Consider the following 25,716-nt stretch of genomic DNA (forward strand, 5'->3'; position numbering starts at 1 on the left):
AAAAAAAAAAATACTTTTGCCATGTATGACACACGTTTAACTAATTTGATCCAAACTGTTGAACTCGCACTATATGTTAGGGCCAGCTGTAGAATTTTGATACTTCAAACTGTTAGCCAGATAAAACTATTACATACAATTATTTAGGCTTTCGCAAATTTCGATTCAAGCTTGTGAGCATGGGGGGCTTTTAGGGCGTCGTAGAAAGTAATTCCTCGTTTCGCGAGCACAAGTGCTTGTGTGCCTAAAGGCATTTTACTGGAAAGCCTGCATTGGGCTGAAATAATTTTGCCTATTTAGTGGATTCCTGTGTCAGCATATAGCAGATATATTTTCCAATATTCACTAAATCACAATAGCACCATCTGTGATGGAGTATTAAACAAGCAAAGAAGGTATGTTGATGACTATTTGGTATTCTGGAAAAATAAAGTCGAAAATCTAGAAGAGTTTCTGGCGAGATAAACAGGAAACGTCCATTTCTTTCAGTTCCTATGGACGAAGACATTTTTACCTCAGATGTTATGTTATTGCGGAGAGGGGCCGTATCGCTACCAAGACTAGCAGATATTTCCATCAATGCTCAAACCACGGGATAATTCAAAAGAGAAAATAATCATCTAAACCTGATTAAGACATCTAGGCAAAACATATCTAAACAAAACATCTACGAGTAACCTGAGATACGCTGACGACACAGTCTTAATCCTTTCAAATCAATGTTTGTCTTATTTGGCAATATCTATTGTAACAGATTATAGGGTGATAAATATAAAATAAATTTCCGTCAGTTAACAGATTATTTTGTGATAACAAATGCACACACCCAAAAGAGGCATCACTTAACTTCATTGGCCTTAATTTAACATACGTTTGAATGAAAGAATCGTGGGCATTTTGTTCATATTTTCGCAGCTGGCAAACAAAACATTACTACAACTACGTTTTCTAAGTGAATTAAAATATAGCGAACTTTTTAAACGGTCGAAATTACATCAGCTTTTATACACTTTTTTCTTCGTCGAACAACAATTTATTTGGCCCTAAATATGCCTTCTGCTTCACGTATTTCGAATATATAAAACTTTATTTCCATACACATTCCCCAACCCAAAATAGCTGTCTTAAAGTTTTCGATGGCTTAATAATCTACTCAAATATATGCATATCCTTTATTGATATGGAAATTTAATAGGCAAAGATCTGGATAATAGGAACTTCCTCCACTGTCACAATAAACAAGGGGATTCCTTATCCAGAAAGTTTGTTCTAAATCTTTTACTGTATAAAACCGTGACTTGTTGCAATTAAAACTCCTCGGAGAGGGCTTGAAAATGCCTAGAACGCACAAGAAATGTACGACGGTTTCAGTAGGTTTTCGCAAACGTTTTCCTCTAATTTGAATGTAAAGCACCAAATTAGTTTTATCGAGTTTAACTGATAAAAAAGCAAGGCCAAACATCAAATTATTGACTTTTTAAAATTCATTTGATTTTCTCGAAAGTGTTTGTTGATTAGATAAGTTACAAATTGTATTATAACATAAGTAAGTTCTACTGCTCGCATAATTTGTGGATACACGATACACACTTTATTAAAATACTGAAAATATAAATTTTCTTGAGCTTCTGTAGTCTCTTGTGCTCTTCCCTTGAAGCAATAACATATTGGCTCCTAAAGATGCATTTTGCTATACTGCAATATTTCGAAGCAGTTTCATGATTATTTGGCGAAATATTAGTGCACATATTCATTTTGAAAAAGAATACCTAAACGTTGTCAAATATAAGGAAAATTTACAGTTGTAAAAAAAGTATAAATGCTACATAAAACATTGGCAAACACATTCGCATACACTTCAGCGTTACAGAGCATTTGTGGTTAGTTTTTCAGTTATGTTCATCAAAACTTCAAAAGTATAACAGTGTCAAACATACATGAAGCTTACCTTCCTTGTAGAGAATCTATATAGGTCTAATATAGAACATCAGAAACGCGCGGAGTCCACGGTATACTGTCTATTACAAGCAAATTCATAATTTTAAAAATTACTGTGGACAATTCTCATAAGTACCGAGTAGGAGGCGAGTTGAAATTCAAAGGACCATCCGTTGGTTTAATTTCGGATTAAATCTGATAACCGCCCGCAACTGGCTACTTATTCAGTTCATGGAATAGCTAATCGAACTGACCTTCTGTATGCAATAAAGTTCTTCAAATGTGGACCTCAATTTAAATTTTTAAAACATTTAGAAACTTGTTTCAAAATTGCATTTTTTGGGACAATATTATCCAAATAAACGTTGGTCTCTTGGTACTTTAATGCGAAACACATGAATTTCTGATCAAGCAGATTAAATAATATTGGACTGAAAATGAAGATTTGAAGAAAACTATAGAAAACCATTTGAACATATTTCATTGAATTTTTCTTGGCCGCCCAATTTGGAAGAAAATGCATATTAAGAAAGATATTGAAGAAATACAAGTTGTCAATCGTTTTATCAACTGTTTTCCATAGGAAACTTTTAAAATCACCCTGAGACATAAGACCAACGCAATCGTCTAAACAATAAAAACTGATGTAGCGAGGTGAGGTTAACAGTTTAAGTTGAAGAATGCTCTAATAAATTTGGCAGTTTCACGTAAAACTTACGTAATAAGAGAACGGATTGATTTGCAGGCAATTATAACATTTTGAGACAATTTCAATTGCAACACAACGTTTCGGAACTCTGATTTTTTCTCAAATGGCTTTCAATCAACGAAGGCTTTATAGTTCCATTAATCGAATGATGCCTGTATTTATGTTTGCATTTTATATTACTTTCTTCATTTACAAACAAAGCAGCAAATATTTACTGAACCTTTATTAGAAAATCACCATTTGGAGACGCCATCTTCTCGATTATTGCATGAATTGATTAGTTCGTGTTTCTCAAATGATTCATTTATTTGTGAAAATGATTGTTTTTTGCATTTTTGCTGACGTTCTAGCAACACCAACAAGTCAGAGAAAGTATGCCAATTTCGAATCACCCCGTATTCAAAATCTGGATTACAACTTCAACAAAATTTCAATTAAGCAATCAGCAACACCGCCCAGATAACTTGTTAAACCTCAAACTATATTTTTTAAATATTGAGTTCGGTTTTTTCGTTGAAAAATACTCCAATTTAAGAAATTTAGGAAGCCAAAACGAAATTGTTTCCTGTCTGGTGCATTACTGGTAATTTTGAAGCAAATATGCACTCGTAATAGATGCATCCATCAAGAGGTTCTTCTCCAAATTGCATCGTCTTTAATCTGAATCACTTTTGCATACAAATGAATCTGGGAACATCAAAGACCGTTTATTTTCCGAACCGGCGAATAAGATCTATTAGTCTGGTTTTCCTGGCTGGAGGAAAATCGTACGCTTCCATTTGATTTTACATAGTGCCAATTTAATTGAGGCACCGCTAACTTACTAAATGGAATAGACGAACACGTTGTACGAATTTAGAAAATTTGTGTAGAAATAATTTGAGCAAAATACACTGAACTTGACATAGGATAATAAAATCATATCTGTAAACTCACTGAGATAAAATTTTCAATTATTGAAAGCTTGATGCGAAAAATGCGAAATAATTTGGGCTATGCAAACAGGCATTCCGTTTGTGAGAGCGCCGATCTGAAGTCGTTCTAAAGCCCATGAATATATTGATTATTAATTAGTGTCCAATTAATATGGACATTTGAGAAGTGGCTCTGAACCTTGAAGTAAATTCAGTTTGGGTCTGGACCGCAGTAATATCTGAATTATTTAAAGGCAAATAAATACAGAAATATAACTTTTCCGTCTGTTTTACTCGAGCCGAAACAATGAACAAAATTGGCTGTTGGACCCAGAAAAGCCAGAAAACCGACGACGAAAACAGCCTGCTATATGATATATTTTCCTTGAAGGTTTTCATTTGCATTTTTCACAACACGCCGTGCAAGTTTTCTTGTAAAAAGGTTTAAGCTGTTACGTTCGCCTAAATTACGTGGCAGCTTTTAGCGTAATGAAGAGTGCTTGCACTAAATAAATGCACAATTATTTTATTAGGCTTGCATTTCCACCTGTGCTTGGATTCTGCCGACAAAACCTAGCAACTTTGGTAAATTAGAAGGAATTATTCAAACGTCTCGCTCTAGCCACTTTAATTCACTTATTAAAACAATCGGGAGTTTGAGAAATGAATGCAACGCCATTAAGTGAATTGAACTACCTACTTGGAAATGGATTATTCCGCTCTTTTCTTATCCGTGTATGTGTTTTCCAGGTTAAAGTACGAGTTTTCTTCCCGGTTTAATCTACTGCAGTTACGTATTCACCAGTTCTATTTTCCAGTGAAACGTCGAGAGTTTTATCGAGTTAAAAAGCGCAATAGTAAAAATGAAATTCTGGCATGATCAAGGCAACGAAATAAATTTGATCTTCAGGGATGCAAGTGTGTTTAGAAAAATTATGTTAGTGGCGAAATTGACTGAATAGTAACAAATTGTCTGTTCATATCAAAGAAAATTACATGAAAGCTTCAACTGTATCACTACTACGTGATTAATAACGCAACAATAATTACAGTTTGGAGATTAATTGGTAAATTCCATTATCGTACTGAAGGTACCCGTATAATCGTTCCAAAACCTTCCAGGTATGTTGTCAAAACATTCAACCTCAAACATTAACCATGACAAATTGTGGACTTTATTCAAAATTTTGTTTAATTTAAGCTACGTCGGTCATTTCACCCTTCAGTCTATGAAGGGCAGTCCTGAGGGGTGAGTACTTGATGCAACAGGTGATTTCGCTACTGAGAAAAATGCTTTCAGGACTGTCCTCTATTACGATCAATGATTGAAAACAATGCATTTCCTTAAACTGAAATTTGGAAGTAAAAATAACAGTGGTAATACGAACGATAATTCTGAGAGAGACAGCAAAGTTGTGAAAGAATTGAGACATCTTCCCATTGTTCAAGGTACAGTACATGTTAACCAAAATATTTTCGAAACTATTTGTGAATATGAAAGAGAGTCAACGGTTTAGTTTTGAAACATGAAACCATCAAATTTTGATTATCAAGTCATTTTATATCTTCCAATGAAACTACAAGAAAATATCAGAACTGGATCTACAACCTGCTAAAAATATGTGTACCTTCCATGGTGGAACTAGATGGAAAACTGTAAAGCAGACAGTTTTGTTGCAATTTTGTCACAAAAAAATCATTGTGCGGTATTTGCAAATTTTTCAGCACAACGTCCGAAATCTAAATGTGCATATATTTTTGCAGGGTTGTAAATCCGGTCTGAAATAATGTGGTTGAAGAGGGTTGACGGATTTTACAGTTATGAATTTGAGGAACAACATGCACAATCTGATGACTATCCATAGAACGGTAATAATTTATAAAAAAGAAACCATGAGTGCGAACTCATTGGATAAAAAAAATGGGACAAAACAATTAAATTATTCTTAATTTTTAGAAGAGAACTAATTGTTCTCACTTTAACCTTTCGCATCAAAATGATGAAGTTATTGTTTCTTCGGCAAGCCTCACCAAGAGTGCCAGCTGGCACTTTGGATTCCTATCGGTAATTTTAGTGAAATGTTTTAGAATCAAAAAATATACCTGCATATAACATGAACTCTACTCACGCTTCCTCTTCGTCCGGAGTGTTAATGGTAGGCCCTAATTTCAGAGTCGGGAAGAAAATCGGTAATGGAAACTTTGGAGAGTTGAGATTGGGCAAAAATCTCTACAACAACGAACATGTGGGCATTAAACTGGAACCGTTGAAGAGCAAAGCTCCACAGCTCCATTTAGAGTATCGTTTTTATAAAATGCTCGGCCAAGCTGAAGGTAATAGAGAATTTGCGCCTTGGCAATTTCGCGGGTACAAAAAATCTGCAAATGTGTTTTCAAAATCCTATAGATCAGTTGAACAAATGTGCCACTTGCTCTACAAATTCCACTTGTAACCGACCTTAAACTAGCGTTTGTCTTTTCACATTAATCCTCACAATGTAAGGAAAGACGCCAACGGGTTAATATAGAATGACCTATCACACACGAAAAAACGTATTTTAAATTATACTGTCACAACTTTTACAGCTTTATAAAAATTTTAGTTTACAGAGGCATTTACCATGCAACTATTAGAATTTTGCAATCAGTTACGAGAGATGAATTGGCAGAATTATTTCACAAAAGATCTGAACTGAATTTGTTTTCTAAATATGTTTCGTGTGTCATCCCTATCGTTTTTCATTTGATCTGTAAAGACCCGTGTGATCCGAAATACTTCTGCCATTTTATTGTGTTTTTAGTCAAATCGCAGCTTCTAGTCAAAATTACGTTTTTTGCGTACACCTTAAACACATCCTTAGCTTCTATTGGGTGTGATCCAATAACGAATTATTCCAAATTTGGAATCACTCCATATATAATTATATCATGGCCCAAACTTTATAATAATTTTATAATTTCATTGGATAATAGTTAACAAGTCGACTAAGCTGGAAGCACGATTGTGGAAATTTACTAAGAAAATTAGTTCATGCTTGAAACTAAAGCGAATAAATAATAAGTAATGAAGAAATAGTTTTAACATAAGAATATAATCAGATCGCACTCACATGCAAAGAACATTCCTCTCAAGATGGAGGAATTCAAGAAACACCTTTACAGGATTAAATATCACAGAACGAATGCCGGTTATTAATATGTAAATATATGGGTCTTATCCGGCCTTCTACTTAAGGAGTTACATGAAAAACAATTTGCAACAGTAACATGTGGATTGTTTCTTTTAAGATTAAATCGTCTTTTTTAATTGTGTGCATTTCTATCATTTTTATTATATCTTTGTGTCGCCTTGCGGCTCTAATGAGAAGAGGATATTAAAAAAATCGAACCAAACTAGAATCGTCGTTTGAACTAATTTGAGCATAAATTACAACAAAGCACTGAACATTCAATGAGAACTCCTTTCACAAACAAATGCGGGGAATATTTTCTTGCTTCTATATCTATATATAATATATCTTTGCTTGACAACAATTTTGCAAAAAATTAGTTTAATTATTACCATAGCATACCGAAACACACTTGTGAAATTGAATTGAAACCATCAATTATACGGACCATAAATATTCTGACTAACTAAGAATATTTTTAGGTGTACCAAAAGTCTATCACTTAGGAACTTGTGGAGGAAGATACAATGCCATGGTAATGGAACTGCTTGGTCCCAGTTTGGAAGACTTGTTCACCTTGTGTAGCAGAAAATTTCGACTCAAAACCGTACTAATGATTGCCGATCAGCTTATCAGTCGAATTGAGTATGTCCATTCCAAAAGACTGATCTACCGGGATATCAAGCCGGAAAACTTCCTAATCGGAAGGTCAAAGTCAAAGAAAGAGAAAATCATTCATATAATCGATTTCGGATTGGCAAAGGAGTACATCGACCCTGAAACTGGAAAACATATTCCATATAAGTGCGCATATTTTACCAGTTTAACTAACATTTTTTCTGAAAACTGATTTTAGGGAACATAAGTCCCTAACGGGAACCGCCAGATACATGAGCATTAACACTCATCTTGGAAGAGAACAGTCGAGGCGGGATGACTTGGAAGCAATGGGACACATGTTTTTGTACTTCTTGAGGGGTTCTCTGCCCTGGCAAGGCTTAAAGGCTGACACTCTAAAGGAGAGGTATCAAAAAATTGGGGATACCAAAAGAAACACCTCTATTGAATCTCTTTGCGAAGGCAAGCCTTATTTTACTGCTTCACCGCAAGAGAATCAAACAACTTTTGAACAGGTCAACCAGACGAAGTAGCTACGTATATGAAATATGTGAGAAATTTGGACTTTTTCGAAACACCAGACTACGATTTTCTAAGGAAAATGTTCAGAGAATTGTACATGAAAAAGGGCTATCCAGACGATGGAGTTTTTGAATGGACAGGTAAACTGAACTAAATTTGTCACTACTTCCAGTTCGTTAATAAAATAAAACACTTTTTATCTAATGCGGCCAATCTGGATAATCAGTCACGGTTGAGAATTTTGTTCCTTCAGAAAGTATTTTTTATTTGTTTTATTTTTTAATAAATGTCGCTATTACAGATAGAGTATCTTGGCTTAATACCGAAGAGAGGAAGGAGGTACATAAAACAAAGACTTAGTTGTGCTAAATCATCTGGTGGTGTGTGTGCATTGTTTTATTTTATATTTTTATTAGCGTAAAATTTAAATATATTTTAAAATCTGTTTCCTATTTATTGCAAACTTACTCTTCAGGGCATTTGTTTTCCAAATAGCAAGCATATAAAGGGATCAACCTAATTTAAGAAATTTAAACACAGTTAATCAAGAAATTAGTAGTAAAAAGTTAATCAATAAAAAAAGTACGAAAGCCATCAAAACTACGGGTCCATTTCGCATTATCACAAACACAATTTTTAATTTAATTTGGTTTAATATTGAAGTAGATTCGTCATTTTCTTTTATAAGTTTACTTATCGAAAACCTGTCCGAATGTAGAAAAAATGAACAAATTCTGAGGAAAATTGAAAGCTTGCTCGTTTAAACGATAAGATTTCTCAGCAACTCCTTGATATTCATTCAAAAGGCAGCTTTAAGGTCGAGTGGTCTCATGCGGATAAGGTGTCCGGAGAAGAGCTACTTGACACGAAAAAATCTTTTCAACGAAATAGGAGTCGAAGGTTAAGAACAGCTGATTTAACCGACATTGTCAGCTCCGTAAATCCCTGAATTAGTTGGTCGGGAGCTGGATTTTAATAAAGTTTTTTGAGTGATTGATGAACATTTTAAAGTAAGATTAATAATTTTTTGTTACACGGGTACCAGTTTATTGTTTTCCCTGTTTTACGTACTTAGTTAAATTCTACTTATTTTTGAAAATCTAGCATATGTAAGCGGGAATCGGAGAATACGCGGTAAGTGAAACCTTAAAATTTTTCAGGTTTTACCTTTTTCAGGTTTAATAAGTAATTCATCTATTCTAATTCTTGAAAACCGCACCTTGAGTTTAAAAAAATTATAATTGGGGGAATTTAGAATGTAGTTTTTCTCTTGCAATGCAGTGTTTTAATACAGTTTTGTCATAAGGAAATAAAATGTGAAATATTTTGTTTCAAAAACTGTAGCTTCTTATTAGAAATTGCGTTCTTGGGCAAAATTGTGCGAAATTTTCTAACTGCGAAATCGCTGTTAAATACTTTGCAGTAGAGTGATTCATCTTTATTTTTCGGATGTCCTTTCAAATTTTGGTTTCTGAATATCTGGAATAATAGCAAATTGTTAACGTTTTGGCAAATTTTTTGTTCTCAATTGCCTGAAATTTATCATTCCCGCATTTCTCCGCTCCTCCCCATCGGCTTTTCCCGCCTTTCTCCTAGATTTTGATTTCTATTTTCCAATTATTACCCATTTCTAGTAAATCGCAACAGTATCACTGTCGAAAAGTGGAATCTTGCTATTTTCGCATTAAGCAACGGCATTATCCTCGCTCTAATCATCAAAATCTTCCATCTTCAGAATCGGCTCAGACTGATGACTTGTTGAAATTTTATCAAAGCCAAATTCTTGTCACTCTGTAACTTAGAAGCATCATAGCTTTCACTCAATGAAGATTTTTTTTCAACTTTCTCGATTCTCATTGGTAATCTTGGTTAGTACATGTAAATAATTTTTCTAATTTCGAGCCGATTCCCTTGAGTCTGCTCAATAGCACTTCTTAATCTTTAGGCCAATAATTATTTGTCTTGTACAAATTTTTCGGTTTTTGATATATTCGTTCCTGTACTTAATGCCTTTGTGGCTGTTCTTAATAATTCCTGTTCTGTGATTCTCTTCAAAAGGCCGGTTTTCTTGTGCCAAATTTGATACTTAGCTTTAATTAGGTCTTTTTTTCTGTCTCGTTAAAATATATTAGTTTGATAGTTTACTCACTGATATTCTTACTGTTGAATTATGCACCAAAATTACCAGATCAATTAATTGTCCAAAAATTATTCAGAATAATTGATTTAACTTGTGGCACTGCGTGCTTAATTTATCGCAATTTTTAAGTCTCCGTTCATTATACACCTGTAAAATATACTAATAATTACAGGTTTAACTGAATCAAACTGAATGTTATTTAGCAAGCCAACGAAAGACCTTACCTTGTTGTAATTGTTAAACAAAGCTGCCAAAATATGCTTATAAAAATAATTGGATTCGTTAGAAGAACTGTTCTAAATTTTCTAGAGCTAACAATGTCTATTTTCCGACACATTGAAAACGGCATGTTAGAATAAAGAAGTATATATGTTAAATTAAAGTAATATGCTTGATGAATAATAGTTTTTTGCGCTCGTCTGCACTCTAGAAGAACGCATTCAGTTAATATTTCACCGTTATATAAAATTTCAACCAAATAATGCTTTTGAGAGGCAACGAAAAAGTGAAATGTTTACTTTTTGGTACCAGGGTAGTTTACGTTGATTGATTTAAATTGCAAAAGCAATGTGAAAAAAGATGACAATTTGTTCAGTTTTTTTTGGGTTTGGAGCTACATTAATGATGTATTATGTTAATTGAATCAAATCATACTAGTTATATACTCAGATGGATCAACCAATTTACCTATTTTAAACAGAAATATTTTACTTTCAATAATATACATTTGCCAGTATAAGCCATTAAGTTCTATTTCCGCTCGTATTTCAGGAACGTGAAATGAAAATATTTTAACCAACTAATAAATCACTTAGAATTGCAATGTCTAACCAATTTGCCTAACTTCGTTGCACTTAGTTCAGTAACAGATATCTTATTAACTTTAGCCCCATTGTATCGCACAGTTCAACTGTGAGAGTCAGTTAGTTGAAAATACAATCTGCATGATAAGTAAGTGGTATAGAACCAAGTAAGGCAAAGTAGTTTTGGAAAGAAAGCTGGAAATTAAGTGTTCAATTCAGCTACAAATTGCTAATTCTTTCGGAAATTGTGTTCTTTTAGCAGCCACCATTATAATTATTACCAGCTATTACAGATACAAAACCCTTCATTTGGGATTGGTAGATATTTAATTTTAAGTTGAATTCTACTTAGCAGTTGATGAAATTCAATGCATCTGGATTTCCTAAAAGAAGCTGTATTTGAACCAGTTTGATCCAAGACCCCATTAATGAAGGAGCATCAAACTAAATATATTTTACAAATACTAATATTGATTCTGGTTAATAAGTTCTAATAAAATATCTAACAAGTTATGTAGAATCCACCTCCTTAATTAAACGTCTCTTGGAGAATGTCTAAGCGCCATTCCTGAATCTCCCTTATTAAAAGACATCAATCTACCAGATAGTTTCAAAGGAAATTTCTCAGCCATTTTAATTAGAATATAGTTGAAGAAGTTTATTTTTGGCTTTGCAAATGAATGATGCATATTTTCTGAGCGAAGTTATTTGTCAAGATTGTACGGATTTAAGAGAATTGTTTTTAGAATTACGGATGTTCGTTTTTAATACATATATTCATATTGTCAATCTCTGAATATTGACTAATGGTCAAATCAACGCGTTATTATGTATATTTCGGTTCTGTTCAAGCCAGCATCCGATTAATCTTTTACACATGAACTATTTGTAAAATCGCTTAATACATCGTATTCAATCGTTACTGTTTAAACATTCGGATTTTCATTAAATTGTTTTTGAGATTATGTATTTATTGTTGTTCCTAATTTTACCTTTCAGAAACATACTGTTTTTTTTATTTTTGTGTTTGATTTGTTGCTTAGTAATTAGTTGAATTTTCTATTGCCGGTTTACAGACTTATGAACAAAAACAATATGATTATTTAATAGTAATTTAAAGAACATAATTAACAAACAAAACCAAATTCTAAAGTTTTATTTGTTATTTTTTTCTTGCTTTATTCTCTCCCTCGTAATGGTTTTAACTTATTTCGTTTAGCAAGATTTGCTATTCGGTCCTACTATTCTGTGCTACCGTGCTCCTTTAGCCACAAACTTTTTCTTTCAGTTTATTCCTGTGCTAGAGGCATCCAACTGAATTATTCAGCACTCTAGCAATTTTATATTGAATCAATCGATTATTTTCTTGTTTTTTGTTGTTGAATTGTCAGTTCTACCATTTTCGAACTTTTTTTCTAAAGCAAAGAGTTTAATTAATAGTTATTTCTATACATTAAAAAATAAATCAATCATTAAGGAAGTAGGACAATTTCTCTCGATAGTTGGTGGTTAAGCACGTGAACTCTTTGGTAGTTTTAATATTATACGTTTTCTATTAATATCGCTTAATTTTAAAGTTGTGAAATAATCCAGGTTAATTGAAAACTCTTATATTTTTTAACAATCAATCGATTATTGATCAAGTTGGTGTTTTTACGGCAAATTTGCTGTGAACGAATTACATTCATTTTGTTCTTTGTGGTAAATCGTCAAGTTATGAATGTACCGCAGAATTTTCGAAATTCACAATGGCGAGTTTTAACAATATCCCGTAAATATTTTGTAAATGCAAAAGAAGGATCAGCTAGTTTTACCACAGCATAAAGATTATATTATGTAAAGAATATATATATAGTATAAAGAATGTATACATATAACTATAAAGTATATATACAAATATAAATATGAAGTGGCTTGCCAAATGTGAAGGTAGAAACAACCATACATACAAGCTGAAAATGGTGGAGAAAAACACCGAAACGTTTTTGAGACATTTCAAATGGTAAACAATAAAATTGACTGGAACCTAGGAATTTATTTTGAATTAAGTTGCAATACAGCCAGGAAAATATACACAATGCATAAATATAAAGAATATATATTCTTTATGCTCTGGTTTTACTACCAACATATTACTCGTTATACAACATGCAAAACAAATTGTTTTTTTTTCCATGTTTGCATAATTACTTTGTTAATATTATATTTTATTTCAATTTAATTAATTTTATATCAATTTATTATATGTATGTATTATATTTTATGTATGTTTCATCTATCAACCTTCTGAAGTATATGCAATCCTTTTTGGTAGAAAAAATCAAAATAAATCAGGAACATTGTTTCAACAGCTACCTAAATTAAATCACTAACTAAACTGAAAGGCCATAAAAGCCAAATTTAGGAGATTGTTAACGTATCTTCGCACTTTCGAGCCCATTAATAATTTTTCCTTTCGTGAGCATGTCGGAGGGCACCGATCCAAATATGTTCACTGGAACGGTTCAAAATCTTGGTTTGTAACCGCTGCTGGAATTTACATTACTTTAAATTGGAAATACGTTCAGGTCATTTGCAAAAATCAATATGACCATTGACAAAAACGATGCGATCCGAAAAAAGGGGCGCAATTTCATATCGAGATTCAATAAAGAATTTCCATTTTTGTCGCACCGAAATGTGGAAAATGAAATTCCCCCTGTCTTTAAACCTAATTTAGAACATTATCAGGGCTTGACGTTGCCTACTCGCTGCCTCAATTTACTATGTGCCTTGTCGCATTTTAGCTTTCATAGTTGATACTTTGTTCCAGATTCTCTTGTCGCTTGTCATTCGCTTCAAGCGAAATAAATATACATGTAGGTCCAAATATCTATCGCTCTTATCGTCGAATATTCAATATTTAATATATTCAATTATTAGAGATTTGTCTATTTTTTCGTCATTCTTCAAGCTAAAATGTTCAACAATTTCTTTGATATTTTTCTAAAGCAATGCTTCGATTTTATTTTAACAAATCTAATAAAAATGCAGACCGTTTTAAACCCAATAAAGGCTATCAACTAGATCAACTAAAATTTTAATGTAATAATTACTAAGCTATATATTGCAACTAAAGCGGTGAGAAACAAAAACGTGCAAGTGTTATTCTAAAAAAATCGAATTAAGTACAAAATTGGCAAACTGATATTTAAACTTTATTTGTAATAATAGGAGTGGAGTGATTTTCGATAATCTAGGGCCATGAGCGAAAAAAACCCCTTTACATGATGTTCAAAATGTCTTGGAAGCAAAAAAGTCCACTTGTTCCCTTTTGTTGCTATGCAAAAATCGAAGACATCGTGGAAAAGTAAGGGAATTTTGTTTCAATCTCCAGAATCCCCTACGTACACTAATTTAGACACCATTAATGTTTATTATATGTATGTACATGGCTTCTTGAAAATCTTACATTTATGTCAGTTATTGCAGCTCGAGTTTCTACTTGAGATAAGTGTAAAAAAGGAGGTAAATAAAACATTTTTTTTACAAACTGCTTATTGGGTATTTCGCCTGAAAAATTTTTCGCCGAATTTCCTCACGTCTTTTATTACATATTGATAAATAGTGCTCTTATTTCGCAATAAGAACGAATTATATATTGCGAAATAAGAATCCCTCACTATTTATAAATCTGTAACAAAAGACGTGAGAAAAACAAAAAATTTTGAGGCGAAATACTCAACAAGCAGTTTGCAAAAAAAATGCATCCGCCTCAACAATATAGAACTTATCTAAGTAAATGTTAAATGTTAAAATAATTAATTAAATCTCTTTTGTTTTATAGTTCATTACGGATCTACCTGAAACGGTTGAACAAGTAATGTCAATGGTGAGTCGAAAATCAAAATTTTATATTTTAACTTCATCATTGGTCAGATTTCATTTGAAAGTTGGCCAAAATCAATTAAAATATTCATAGCAAAAGATGCATTGGAAAACAATGTCAGCCAACTTTTTTACTACATAGATTAACTAAAAACAACAGTCAAGAAACGAAAACAACAACACGAAAATAACCGAAATCATTGAAGATGACAACTTTGAAGACTTTGTTGTAGAAATGGTTTCAAACTACTTTCGCTTTTTGTTGTACTACTTGGTTTGGACCCAAATGTGTTAAGTACATTTTACGGAAAAATGGTCAGTATTATTGCTTTTATAGTAAAACATATTTTAGTAACTAAGTAATTAATTGACAATTTTTAGCACAGCTTTTATACTAACCCCTAGAGTTTAAAGATCATTTTTTATATATTGCACTCTTTTGCCTCTAACCCCTTTGCACATTATTAAGTAATTTGATCAGCATTTAAGTATTTGCGTTAGAGATCATTTTTTATAGATATTGTACATATAATTTGTTACAATCGTTTTGGAAAGTTCTGTGAAAGCATGCCTTAATGACATGAAGAGGAAGTATTCTTTTCCCGAATAATTTTATGGAACATTACGTATAACGTCTGTCACCACGTTTTTTATTCACCAACTTAACTTTTTTTGTTTTTCAACTTGTCCCAGCGGAGTTCTATATTTTTTGTGCAAAGCTGTATGTTTATTTACCTTATGAACTTGTCTAAAAATCAAAATTTCTTAAGCGAGGAGACTGCCGCATCCGAGGAAAGCGATATGATTATAATTGTAGTTTTCAAACTTTACTTTCACGACTTTGTATCAACAAATAAATTCCGTTTTAATAAAGCTGAGACTTGACAATCGTGAAATTCTTTCCTCTGGCATAGCTGCAATGCACTATTCTTAAATGCACCTTGTTAATTTTTTTCTTTAAAAATGCCATTTCTTAACGGAAATTATATTGAATTCCAGAGGAAACTTCGATAAATAAAAATCGACTTTGGTATAGCTCGCAGGTTTACATTTTCTGCATTTTCTTGAAACTATAAACACGGGATTAATTTCTCAATTGCCCGTTCAATTCGAACGCTCATCTCATATACATAGAAGAAGTATGAAATAATGTAAAAAACACAGTAAACAGGTTATTAGTCATTTATTATTTCGTATAAATTTTTTCAAGTCGAAATTATTGTTGTAATTGATTGTAATTTACCTGAATGGTTTGCTCTGATAAGGCATTTTGGAACTTGGATTGGTTAAGAAAGTGGCAAAAATACAAAGCAAAATTGTCGATATTTTCAGTCAGGCTGAAAGAAGAAGACGAGAACAGACAAGAATACAGCTGAAAAATATTGTTCAGAGAAGTGAATATGAAGAAGGATTTTACATAATACGATGGCTTTGATTCTTCTGCGTTCTGCTTAATTTATCGTTTGCCATCTCCAATGTTTGTTGTGTCAATGAGATTTGTAAATTGCATAAAATCGGAATGAATCAAACAATACCAAACCAGCGATTATTTAGCAATATTAGGGCTAATAGAGAATGACTCTTGAAAGAAAATAAGTGAATGAAAAAATGGTTCAAATTCTTGATTGATCCAATTTTGAAATTTATTTTCTGTTAAGTAAGTTGGTGATTAACCGCAAGTCAGTGTCTTAGTAACAATTATATGAAATGATCAACTTTTAACTTGGATTATACAACATTATTTGATTTGGATGCATGAATTCTCAGTATTACCATCTTTAAGAATTCTAGAGGTTTAATATGAAAATATTTTAAGATGGGTGTTTACTAAGTAGACTTTCTATTATAAAAAATATTTTGTGTCCTTTTCGTCCCTAAGAGAAACACCAAACTTAAAAAGATCATAAATCTGTAAAAATATATTTGAAAATTCCATTCTGAGGAGTGTTTAAAATAATGAATAAATCGTCTATGTGAAGATCCGCCAATTTTCAACCAATCCGCAGAAAACTCGGCTGTTTTTTGCGTAAAACATTTTGTTAACATATTGCAGATATTGTAGTATCGCAGACCTATAACTCACTCAGTATATAACAAACTAACCCTAAACTATAATTTTTCTGTTCAAACGTGTGGTTTAGTAATCGATGGCTCCTCTAAGTTGTGTTAAAATATTCAAAGTAATCTGACCTAATGGCCAAAGTTCAAGAAAAACTTTTTGCACTTTTTCTAATTATTAATTATTGGCAGAGCGATTGGAGTCTTTTAATTAAATTTGCCCAAACATTTTGGCCGACAACGATTCCGGAGATTGATGCCTTTTAATAAGGGGGCACTAAGATACCGTCAGAATTTAGGAAACGTTTAGTCAAAGCGCCAAATGGGACACATTTAGTTAATTTTGCACCGAATTACTTCTCTAATTTCTACTTCAGTATTATTTAGTGACATCAGACTTGACATTTTCAAGGTAAAAGAACAATTACGACCTACAAAATAACTTGTTGATTTCTGCAGTGGGATTATTGTTTGGCAGACTGTTGAATTAGTTCTGAAGTATTTAAGAAGTTTTTTGCTGAATACCTATCAGGATTGTTAAAAACATCTGATTTTAAAATGTTTGTTTTTAAATAAGGGGAATTATTTTAAACACAATCCAGTCGAATTACATTAATTGTTTAATTGTTTAATTATTCTATTTTTAATAGTCTATTTAATTTACGGGCATTTGAAAAGACCCACATATTAAGATGTGAACATTAAATGTGAAAATTCACAATTTTTCTGCCGAAATTCCCTTGAGGCTAATGCTGCAAGAAAATAAAAAATTCGTATATATTTTTCACTTGAAACCTCTGTTGATGACTCCTTGCATGTTCACAAAGACGCAGTTGCAAAAATGTATTAATCCGCTAATTGATTGAAGGAAATTAATCATGAAATAGGTAAATGTACCTGAATGAAATGGAGAATGATATTCCAAAAAAAACTCGATACAGAATAATGGCGCCAATATTTCAATGGAACATAAAATGACAGGCACAAAGAACTGCGAAGCAGATAAAAAATGTGTCAGTTTACAATATGTGCGGTGTAAAAAATTGAGCCCGACAGCGATTTGTAATAAAATAAAATCCAGTGAAGTGCGGAAGCCAATTTGGGGCCGTGGGGCGAAAGCTGGTTAACATGTTTCCTTTTATACGGCGGGATATTGTGTTTTGTATAGGACATTTCGGGGATTATTTGAGGCGGAACCCTTTTACATGCCAAGCAATTTGTAGACATAGTGACTTTACTTGACGATCTTATTGATCGGACTATCCAGTAATGGTCATTACTTGGTTAAGGAATTGGAAACCATATTATGTATTTTGAAATCTTTCTATTTTTGAATCTTTGTTTTCAGTGTACAGTGAATAAAGACAAAAGTTTCGGTGAGACGTTCTTTTAAAGACTGCGTAAAGATGGTTCACAAAATTGTAGTTCAATATTCTAATTCAGTCGGATTGGATGAACAATTCAAAATATTGGAAAATAGTAGGTTTTGTTTTATATCAAAAAAATCAAACCATCACTTTATATCCTGTTATTATTACAACATTTTTGAGAGACGGTATCAGCTTTATTAAAATATTCCAATTTTTACATAACAATTCAATTGTAGTCGCAACTGTAAAGAATGCGGCAAAATTAAGCTGCTATTTTGAATTTTAAATTAGGCAGGTGCGTATATATTCTATTCTTACAAAAAAATGTTAAATTAAAATTATTCAAATAATAATTATATCGATAATAATCAAAACGAGATTACTCGTACACCGAATACACATTGTTGATGTAGAATGCGGAACAAAATCGGTTGATAAGCAATATACATACATACTAGTAATACAGTTACTTTTGCTGCGGGTGGAAAAACTGTTGTTTTGTCTCTTATTTCTTTCTATTATGAGTATTTAAGCTTACAGTCTGCCACAAAATACTTTTACACATAATTTAACTGAAATATCAAAGATTGTACTGCTCAATATTGAAAATCTGTAATAGATTGACATCGAGTTTATTTTATTTATAGTTTGTTCTACTCTCTAAAGGCGCCACCTGAGAATCGACTTTTGTTTAAATAACTTTTAGAATACTTCATGCAATTTAACTATTTTTTGATAAAATGAACAGTACATCTCGCTCTTAAAAAGGACACCTGAAAACATTTTTAGCATTTCGGTTTGCCAGGGATGAACTAAGTGGAGCACAATAATAGTTATTTTTTTTACTCTGTATTATGAAAACACGAAAATAATGTTTTTAGGTAGCTTTAACCTTATACTAAAAAAAGGCACTCTTGATTCATATCGATAAACAGAACGGTTTTAGAGGAAAAATATTTTTTATTGAATACGGATTTTAATGCATCCATTGGTGGGCTCCGGTGCAAAGGGTAAAAATAAATAAATAAATATTATTATGCTCTACCTAGTCCAGCCCGGGCAAACCAAAATGGTTAAAATGTGTTCATGGGTTCTTATTAAGAGCAAGTATGGTTCATTGTATGAAAAAATAATTAAATTGCATGAAGTATTCTAAAAGTTGTTTGAAAAAAATAGATTCTCAGGTGACTCCTTTAGAGCCCTGTATCTCCGTAGGGGGAACCTCTGGAACTTTTTTTATAGAATCTTGTTACGTTTTCTAAACGTTCTTAACATATTCCGGGACACTCCGTATATCCAAAACTATCCAACTCATCACTAACTTACACTTTCCAGTTCTATAATTGTAGCTCAGAAGTTGAAGGTATCAAAGGGACACTTTACCTTTGCATCTCGATACAATTAATATAATTAAATAAAAGTATCATTTGATTCGCTACATAAAAACATTGAGAAAAATTAAAGTATTGTTGAATGCTATTCGATTTTTTAAATTTCTCGTTTTAAAATATTGGTGGTGAAAGAGCCTAGAAAGGAGACCTGGGTGGCAGGATGTGAGTGGAAGAATAAAGCTTAACTGAGGGAGTTATTAAGTTGCCCAATAGAGATCAAGTAAAGTTAGTGGTAAAATAAATCACAATTCCCCTAACTCCTCTACCTAGTCTATGGCGGGAGGCAGAACATGGGAGAAGTAAGGATTGTAAAATCAACGACAGTAAGAGAAAACCATTCAAACAGTCATTTTGTTTCAATATTAGTTTACACTTGATTTCATCTTAAATTGTTATTTGTTGAACGCGTCTTCTTTGCCGTGAGGTTTGCGGTGCCTTATTCGACGTGAGTTCCAAGTGCACAATGGATGCTCTGCTAAACTTCGCCTTTGGGCCGTGTGTTTTAGATTGCTTTCTTGTTAATCATTTGAACTTACGGCTGTACTTGTTAAGGGCATTTTATTTGATGACTTATAAATTTTTCTAACCATGTTCATTTTCAAAAATAATTCGTGTTATTCATTTATTCATAACTAGTTTTTTAGAACTAATATTTGTTCTCATTTTTTGTTGGTTATTCTAATTTACTTCGCCCTCATTTCTTTATAGCTAATGCACGTATTTCCACACTCTTTTGCTGCGGAATGAACAAACTTGAATCAACTCAAGAAACCACTTTTTTACACGGTTGAGTTTAAATTTAAAAATACTTTGCTACAACGCAAATTGAATTGTACAAATTCAATTTGTGAAATTGAATGATGTTAAATAATGCATGCATTGCTATTTTTCAACATAATACAATTTTGCTGTAATCTGTTAAATTAGAAAATTGCAAAATTCGGCACGCATATAAGGAATAAACAAACTCTCATTATCTACTAAATATTTGAATCTAAAAACTTTATTAAGTCATACTAAAAAATTGTAACAATTAATATAATATTAGTAAGTTCACAAAGCGAAACTAGTATCGAAAACTTGACCTAAGTCGAACTAAAAAAACAATCTTATGCTCTAAAATAAAGTAGAAAATGGATTGACTAAAATGCAATGAAGATTATCTGACGTAGTAAAGTAGAAAATTTGATATTCGGGATACTTTATATGATGATATATTTTAAAGGTTTGTAAGATACTTGAAATTATCTAAAATTTTTCCTTGGCATTTACGTAATTTTTGTCGTACATTTTAATTTGCATTGTAGCCTTCATTGATTTTAACTCCCATTTTTTTGTTATTTTATTCAATTGTTTGAATTGGTTTGGCTGAAATTTTTATTAATGATAGCTTCTACGCTGTATTAAACTATTTGAATAAACATTTTTTTTTATTGGCCATGATACCTTTGTAAATATGTAAATTGAGATGTTCATTAAGTTCATCTTATAATGCAGAATCTTTTAACCAAATTTGAAACGAATCTACCGAATTAAGAAAGAAATTGCCTTACGATCAAAACTCCGTTTTAGCAACAGAAGCGTTTCTCGTCATTTTATCATGAACTATGATTAAGCATGAAAAAAAGTCCAATTATACCATCAATTTATATAAACACGCTAAATAAATATTCCTGCAAAAATAATTGACAAAGTGTACATTGACTAACTAGTTTCATCATATAATTCATATTCAAATTATTAGGAAGTGTAAGAGGTGCATCTCAGAGTTTCTATTTGCTGATAAATATTTCTCAAAATATTCAACATTAGCAGAGTAAAATATTAGGAAGAAATACCATTCGATCACGGAATAAAAAATCGTTTAAATTAGATGCTTAGATGCTTAACTTGAGACTTTTATGTTTACCCATCTAAAATCACCTCAAAGAGTACTTTGATATTCTGGCACCCATTACGCAAGATTCCATATAAACGCTTCAACTCCAGCATGAAACTAAATTGGAAAAATCCGCCTGCGTCTGGAAATGTTGCTTTGACATCGAATATTCTAATAAGAAGTCTGGAATATTACTCAAACAGACAAATTGCGAGGACATTTCTATAACTTATCCAATATTTCTATTAAGATATTTATTGATGTTCTTTCAACATAAAATTGAACTCCATGTTCAATAGCATTGATAACATAATAAACCAACAACAGCAAAGTAAATTCTATTTCAATTGATTGGCTTTGAAAAAACGTCTATTGATTCCATAAAATAATTGGTTTTTGTCGTTAACTGGGAAACTGGACCGATCCAATTTCCCAAAATTCAATTTTGAAATGTTTCCCGTGAGATTAGCCAATATGTGATTAAACTATGGAGCGATTTGTAGCATGCCAAACTAGCTGAAGAATATTAGGTTTCAGTTGTGAGCCAGGAATCTGGGATTACTATTATATATTTAATTACGCTGTTGCCTACCCTTTGACGCCGTTAGCATACATACGAGTGTCGAATTAATGTGCCTCTAAATGGTTCTGTGGATAGCAGCAATTTGCTTCAATATGAAACCTTCTTTACGGTCTTACAGCTTCTTCAACCACAATTACGAATGGTTGATTAAACTACAATTACGAATTTGACATTTTTTATAATAGTTGGTAAGTGGATGTAACATATTTTGCATCAGTATGCGTCCCTCAATTTAATTCCATCACATCTCCGGAATTTGCTAGAGCTGGATATTAAGCGGTCATTGTTAACTGGAAATCTATTATTGGAAATCGCTTTACGACCAGATGGCCAACACGATGGGAAATTTATTGGTATTGAGATTGGCCCTTAATCGTTTCAGTTTTTAAATTTTTGCGGAATTTGTTGATTGTAAGCGCAGCCGTGCAATTATAAGTGCAGTCGAGTAGAAAGAGGAGTGCAGTGCAATAAGTGCAGTCGAGTAGAAAGTAAGGAAGAAAAGTAATATTTTCATAATAAAATGATACCATTTTGTATTAATGCCTAGGTTTTAATTAATAAATGGGACAAAACCTGAAGAAGGTTAAGCTGGTGCTTTCTGATTCCATCCACAAATCTATCAAGTTCGGAAAATTAATGTGTTTTGAAAATATCTCAAAATTAATTTTTCGGCTCATTATTATACATATGTAAGAACCCTGACCACCATTTTAAGGTTTCACCTAACTGTTCTATTGAAAATATTTCTCTATTTATGTGGTTGGTATACACGCTTTAGCGAAAGCTTTTTTAATTAAATAATGAATATAATTCCATTAGCCGTCGCAAACTTTTCATAAACAGCTGTGAATAAAAGCAAAAGCTATGAATAAAAGCTAAATTAAGCGCAAACTTCAAGCTTGCTGCTAGTCGTAGTCAACATTTAAAGTAGTAATTTTGTAAAAGTATCCATCAAAATAATTTCCTAATCTATATTAGACCGTGGATCTTCTCAGCGAAACTATAAGTTCAGAAGTAATTATCATACTTCATTTTCGAGAACTCTAGATACGATGGCAAGAAACTTCTCTAAATAATTATGCGAAACTTACCCAAATGGATGGGGAATAGAATGGCATCACTTACCTGTAACAAAGCAATAATAATTTTAAAAAACTTAAATAAGATTTACCTTTCTATAACTCAATCAAGGTAAGCATTACTATGAATCATAAATGTTCAATTATACTAAAAGAAGTCATATGTTTAATGCAGACGCCTTCAACAATAAAACTAATGAAAAATACAGTTTGTAACACCATCGAATGTCAACCCACAACCCAATCCTGCGATAAGTTTACTTTTTGGCTTCACTAAATTCTAAACAGTTTCCATTGATTCCCAATTCCCCCAAACCTCATTTCGCCACGTGTTTTGAGAAAACAAGGGAACAAAATTTATGATTTTCTAATATGGTCTCCTTGAGGCAGCCGAGTGTAGCTAAATCTTATAATCAAGTCAATAAATATATAAATAAGTCAAAAACAGCACTTCGAATAAGCGAATATGAACTTTTCTTAGAGTTACTTGAAGTATTTGGAACCTTTTTTGCTGCAAATCAGAACTTATTTAGGATTCTTTAGTTCTGAGGTGTAATTAACTAAGTTGTTTATAAATCGCACAATCTCGTAAAGAAGAAACATGAAAGTGTTAATTCCAGTGAGAATTCTCTATTACGTAGTATTACTTTTAATAGTATGAAAACATTTCCCCCCGTCCTGATCATTTTTTCTATTCTTTATTCTTTGTTTTCTTAGTTCAGGTTCCTAAATTTTTACTGGTACATGGAGACTGGTGTCAGCTGTTTGCTTTACCAGATAATATTTTTTGTATATTTTGTTTTTCAGTCATTATATTGTGGTGTGCACTAAATATTTAAATTCAGTTTATATACAGTGCACAAAAACTTCAACCTGTTCAATTGACGTTGTAATTTTTCTGATGAGTTTGCAAGAATCGCTGTATCATCCGCAAGTCTGACATTATCTAGAACTTATCCATTTATTGATTTTTGCATATTCGGAGAAAAAGGTTTAATAAATAATTGCTTCGCCGTATACCTTGAAATATAGTATATATCTGACTCACCCCTCAATATCTGGAAACAGTTTTTCATCGACTTTATTTGTGCTTTTTAGCTCCGGTATAATTTTAATATTAATCGTAGAATTTAGTTCTTTAAATGCGTGCTTTTTAGTTCTTCAAAGAGTTTTTAATCTCACACCGTGTAAAAAGCTTTTTTGAAATATTTCACTCATTTTTTTAAACACAACAAAGTCATTCTCATGTTCCCAATTCTTCTAAAGAAAAATATGAACCAATTATTAGGAACGCTACTTTTACTGTATGATTCGATAAATAGATCTAAAAATATTTCGAGAAAATCCTGGATAATGATCGATTTCGAGAAAATCCTGGAAACATGGAAAATATGATCTCTACGTTGCTTTAGTTTATTGCGGATTAATTTAGTTAACTTTTCCCCTGTGCCTTTTAACAACTTTTGATTTCTTACTGTTTTACTCTGAGTTATTTATTTCTTTTATTTTTTGAACGTTCAATGGAACTGTAATGTATCAACAATTTTTTAGTTGTCTGTTACATCCACTATTTTTTACTCTTAATATTTTCTGGTGTGCTTTCAACATTTTATTTTTCAGTCCAACGATGTTTGAAAATATGTATAAAGTATTATATACAAGTGGCTTTCATTTGTTTTTTAAAGCACCGCTGTACATCCAAGTTTACCAGCATTTCGTATACCACTTACTGATCAACGGATACTTATGCACCTGGGGCGTTTTAAATTAATTTAAAAACTTTCAGTAATTCCAGAATTTAATATCAAAATTATAAAAATTTTACTATCGCCTTGGCGTCGCCGAAATGGAAAATAGTCAATCGTGTCCAAAAAGCTTATAGCTAGGTGCTAACAAAAAATGCCACGAATTTAGTGTTTTCACTCAAATAGTTTTCAGCTACTGGATTTTTATTTAACATATCAAGCTTGTTGATATTTGGGTATTAAATATTTTAGAAAGTCCAGTAAAAAAGTCACTGTCCCAAAAAACGCACGTTAAATGCAATATAATTATATCTTCTTCTGCTATCGAGAAACACAACACAAACAGATGAAAACAAAAAAATATATTAAATGTAATAAATAAACAACTAAACACTGAAGCCGAAGAGTGAGTGCAACGATAAATAATTAGAAAGCTATTTCAGATCCATCTATCAAGCTGCCAATAATTGTTGTTCAAATTGAATGTCGAATTGTGCATCCGAAATGCAATTCGACGGAATTATTGTGCATTTTCCGAAACAATTTCTTTCCCGAAGAACGTCTTATAAATTGAAAGTAATATTGATGGATTTCGTGTTCTAAAGTGTAGCCATTACGACCATGGGAGATTTAGGACTGGTAATATTAAACTGATGTGTCTTTGGGGAGATTTAGTCGTGCTTAGGATTTATTTTCGATGGCGTGAGTAAATAAAGAAATCCATTTTGGAACGGTTTGAGGCCGTGATTCGGAGCAAACGTTGCAAACGAATGAGGGATCAGTTTTGCGTTTAATTAAAACCCAAACCGAAATGATGCAGGGAAACATTTTGTAGATATTTGTTCGATTTCCCATCAATGTTTACGCGCGCTTGTGGCAAAGGGGAACACATTCTTATTGAAATAAGCTGCAGCGATGCAATCCGAGGCG

At 32.2% G+C, this 25,716-nt stretch overlaps 2 protein-coding genes across 4 annotated transcripts in view; one reads left to right on the plus strand and one right to left on the minus strand.

Annotated features, from left to right (window-relative positions):
• LOC109539003 overlaps nt 1-25,716 on the minus strand; it is a 138,203-nt gene that overhangs the window by 46,172 nt on the left and 66,315 nt on the right. The gene's annotated exons all lie outside the window — the stretch shown is intronic.
• Nucleotides 4,693-8,316, plus strand: LOC109539001 (casein kinase I). Of its 3 annotated transcripts, XM_048663770.1 has the most exons (8): nt 5,076-5,267; nt 5,326-5,430; nt 5,519-5,626; nt 5,735-5,895; nt 7,214-7,535; nt 7,588-7,811; nt 7,865-8,011; nt 8,173-8,316. In XM_048663770.1, the coding sequence occupies exons 3-8, from the start codon at nt 5,559-5,561 to the stop codon at nt 8,229-8,231; spliced, it is 981 nt and encodes a 326-aa protein (XP_048519727.1). In that variant the 5' UTR covers nt 5,076-5,267; nt 5,326-5,430; nt 5,519-5,558; the 3' UTR covers nt 8,232-8,316. The 3 variants fall into 3 exon arrangements, with proteins under 3 accessions (XP_019762064.1, XP_019762065.1, XP_048519727.1); XM_019906505.2 differs by lacking the exons at nt 5,076-5,267; nt 5,326-5,430; nt 5,519-5,626 and adding exons at nt 4,693-4,810; nt 4,862-5,010 and having other exon boundaries at nt 5,650-5,895; XM_019906506.2 differs by lacking the exons at nt 5,076-5,267; nt 5,326-5,430 and adding an exon at nt 4,923-5,010.

This window comes from Dendroctonus ponderosae, unplaced genomic scaffold (assembly GCF_020466585.1).
Source record: "Dendroctonus ponderosae isolate FM_Combo_2020 unplaced genomic scaffold, Dpon_F_20191213v2 Dpon_F_20191213_2, whole genome shotgun sequence".
Lineage (NCBI taxonomy): Eukaryota > Metazoa > Arthropoda > Insecta > Coleoptera > Curculionidae > Dendroctonus > Dendroctonus ponderosae.

What these genes read in the sequence shown, in the direction of transcription:
- LOC109539001 (XM_019906505.2), top strand. Translation starts at nt 4,896, where the DNA reads ATGCATTTCCTTAAACTGAAATTTGGAAGTAAAAATAACAGTGGTAAT. An exon ending in ACATCTTCCCATTGTTCAAG is followed by an intron (nt 5,011 to 5,649) that starts GTACAGTACATG and finishes GAAATGTTTTAG; the next exon opens with AATCAAAAAATATACCTGCA. An exon ending in AATGCTCGGCCAAGCTGAAG is followed by an intron (nt 5,896 to 7,213) that starts GTAATAGAGAAT and finishes GAATATTTTTAG; the next exon opens with GTGTACCAAAAGTCTATCAC.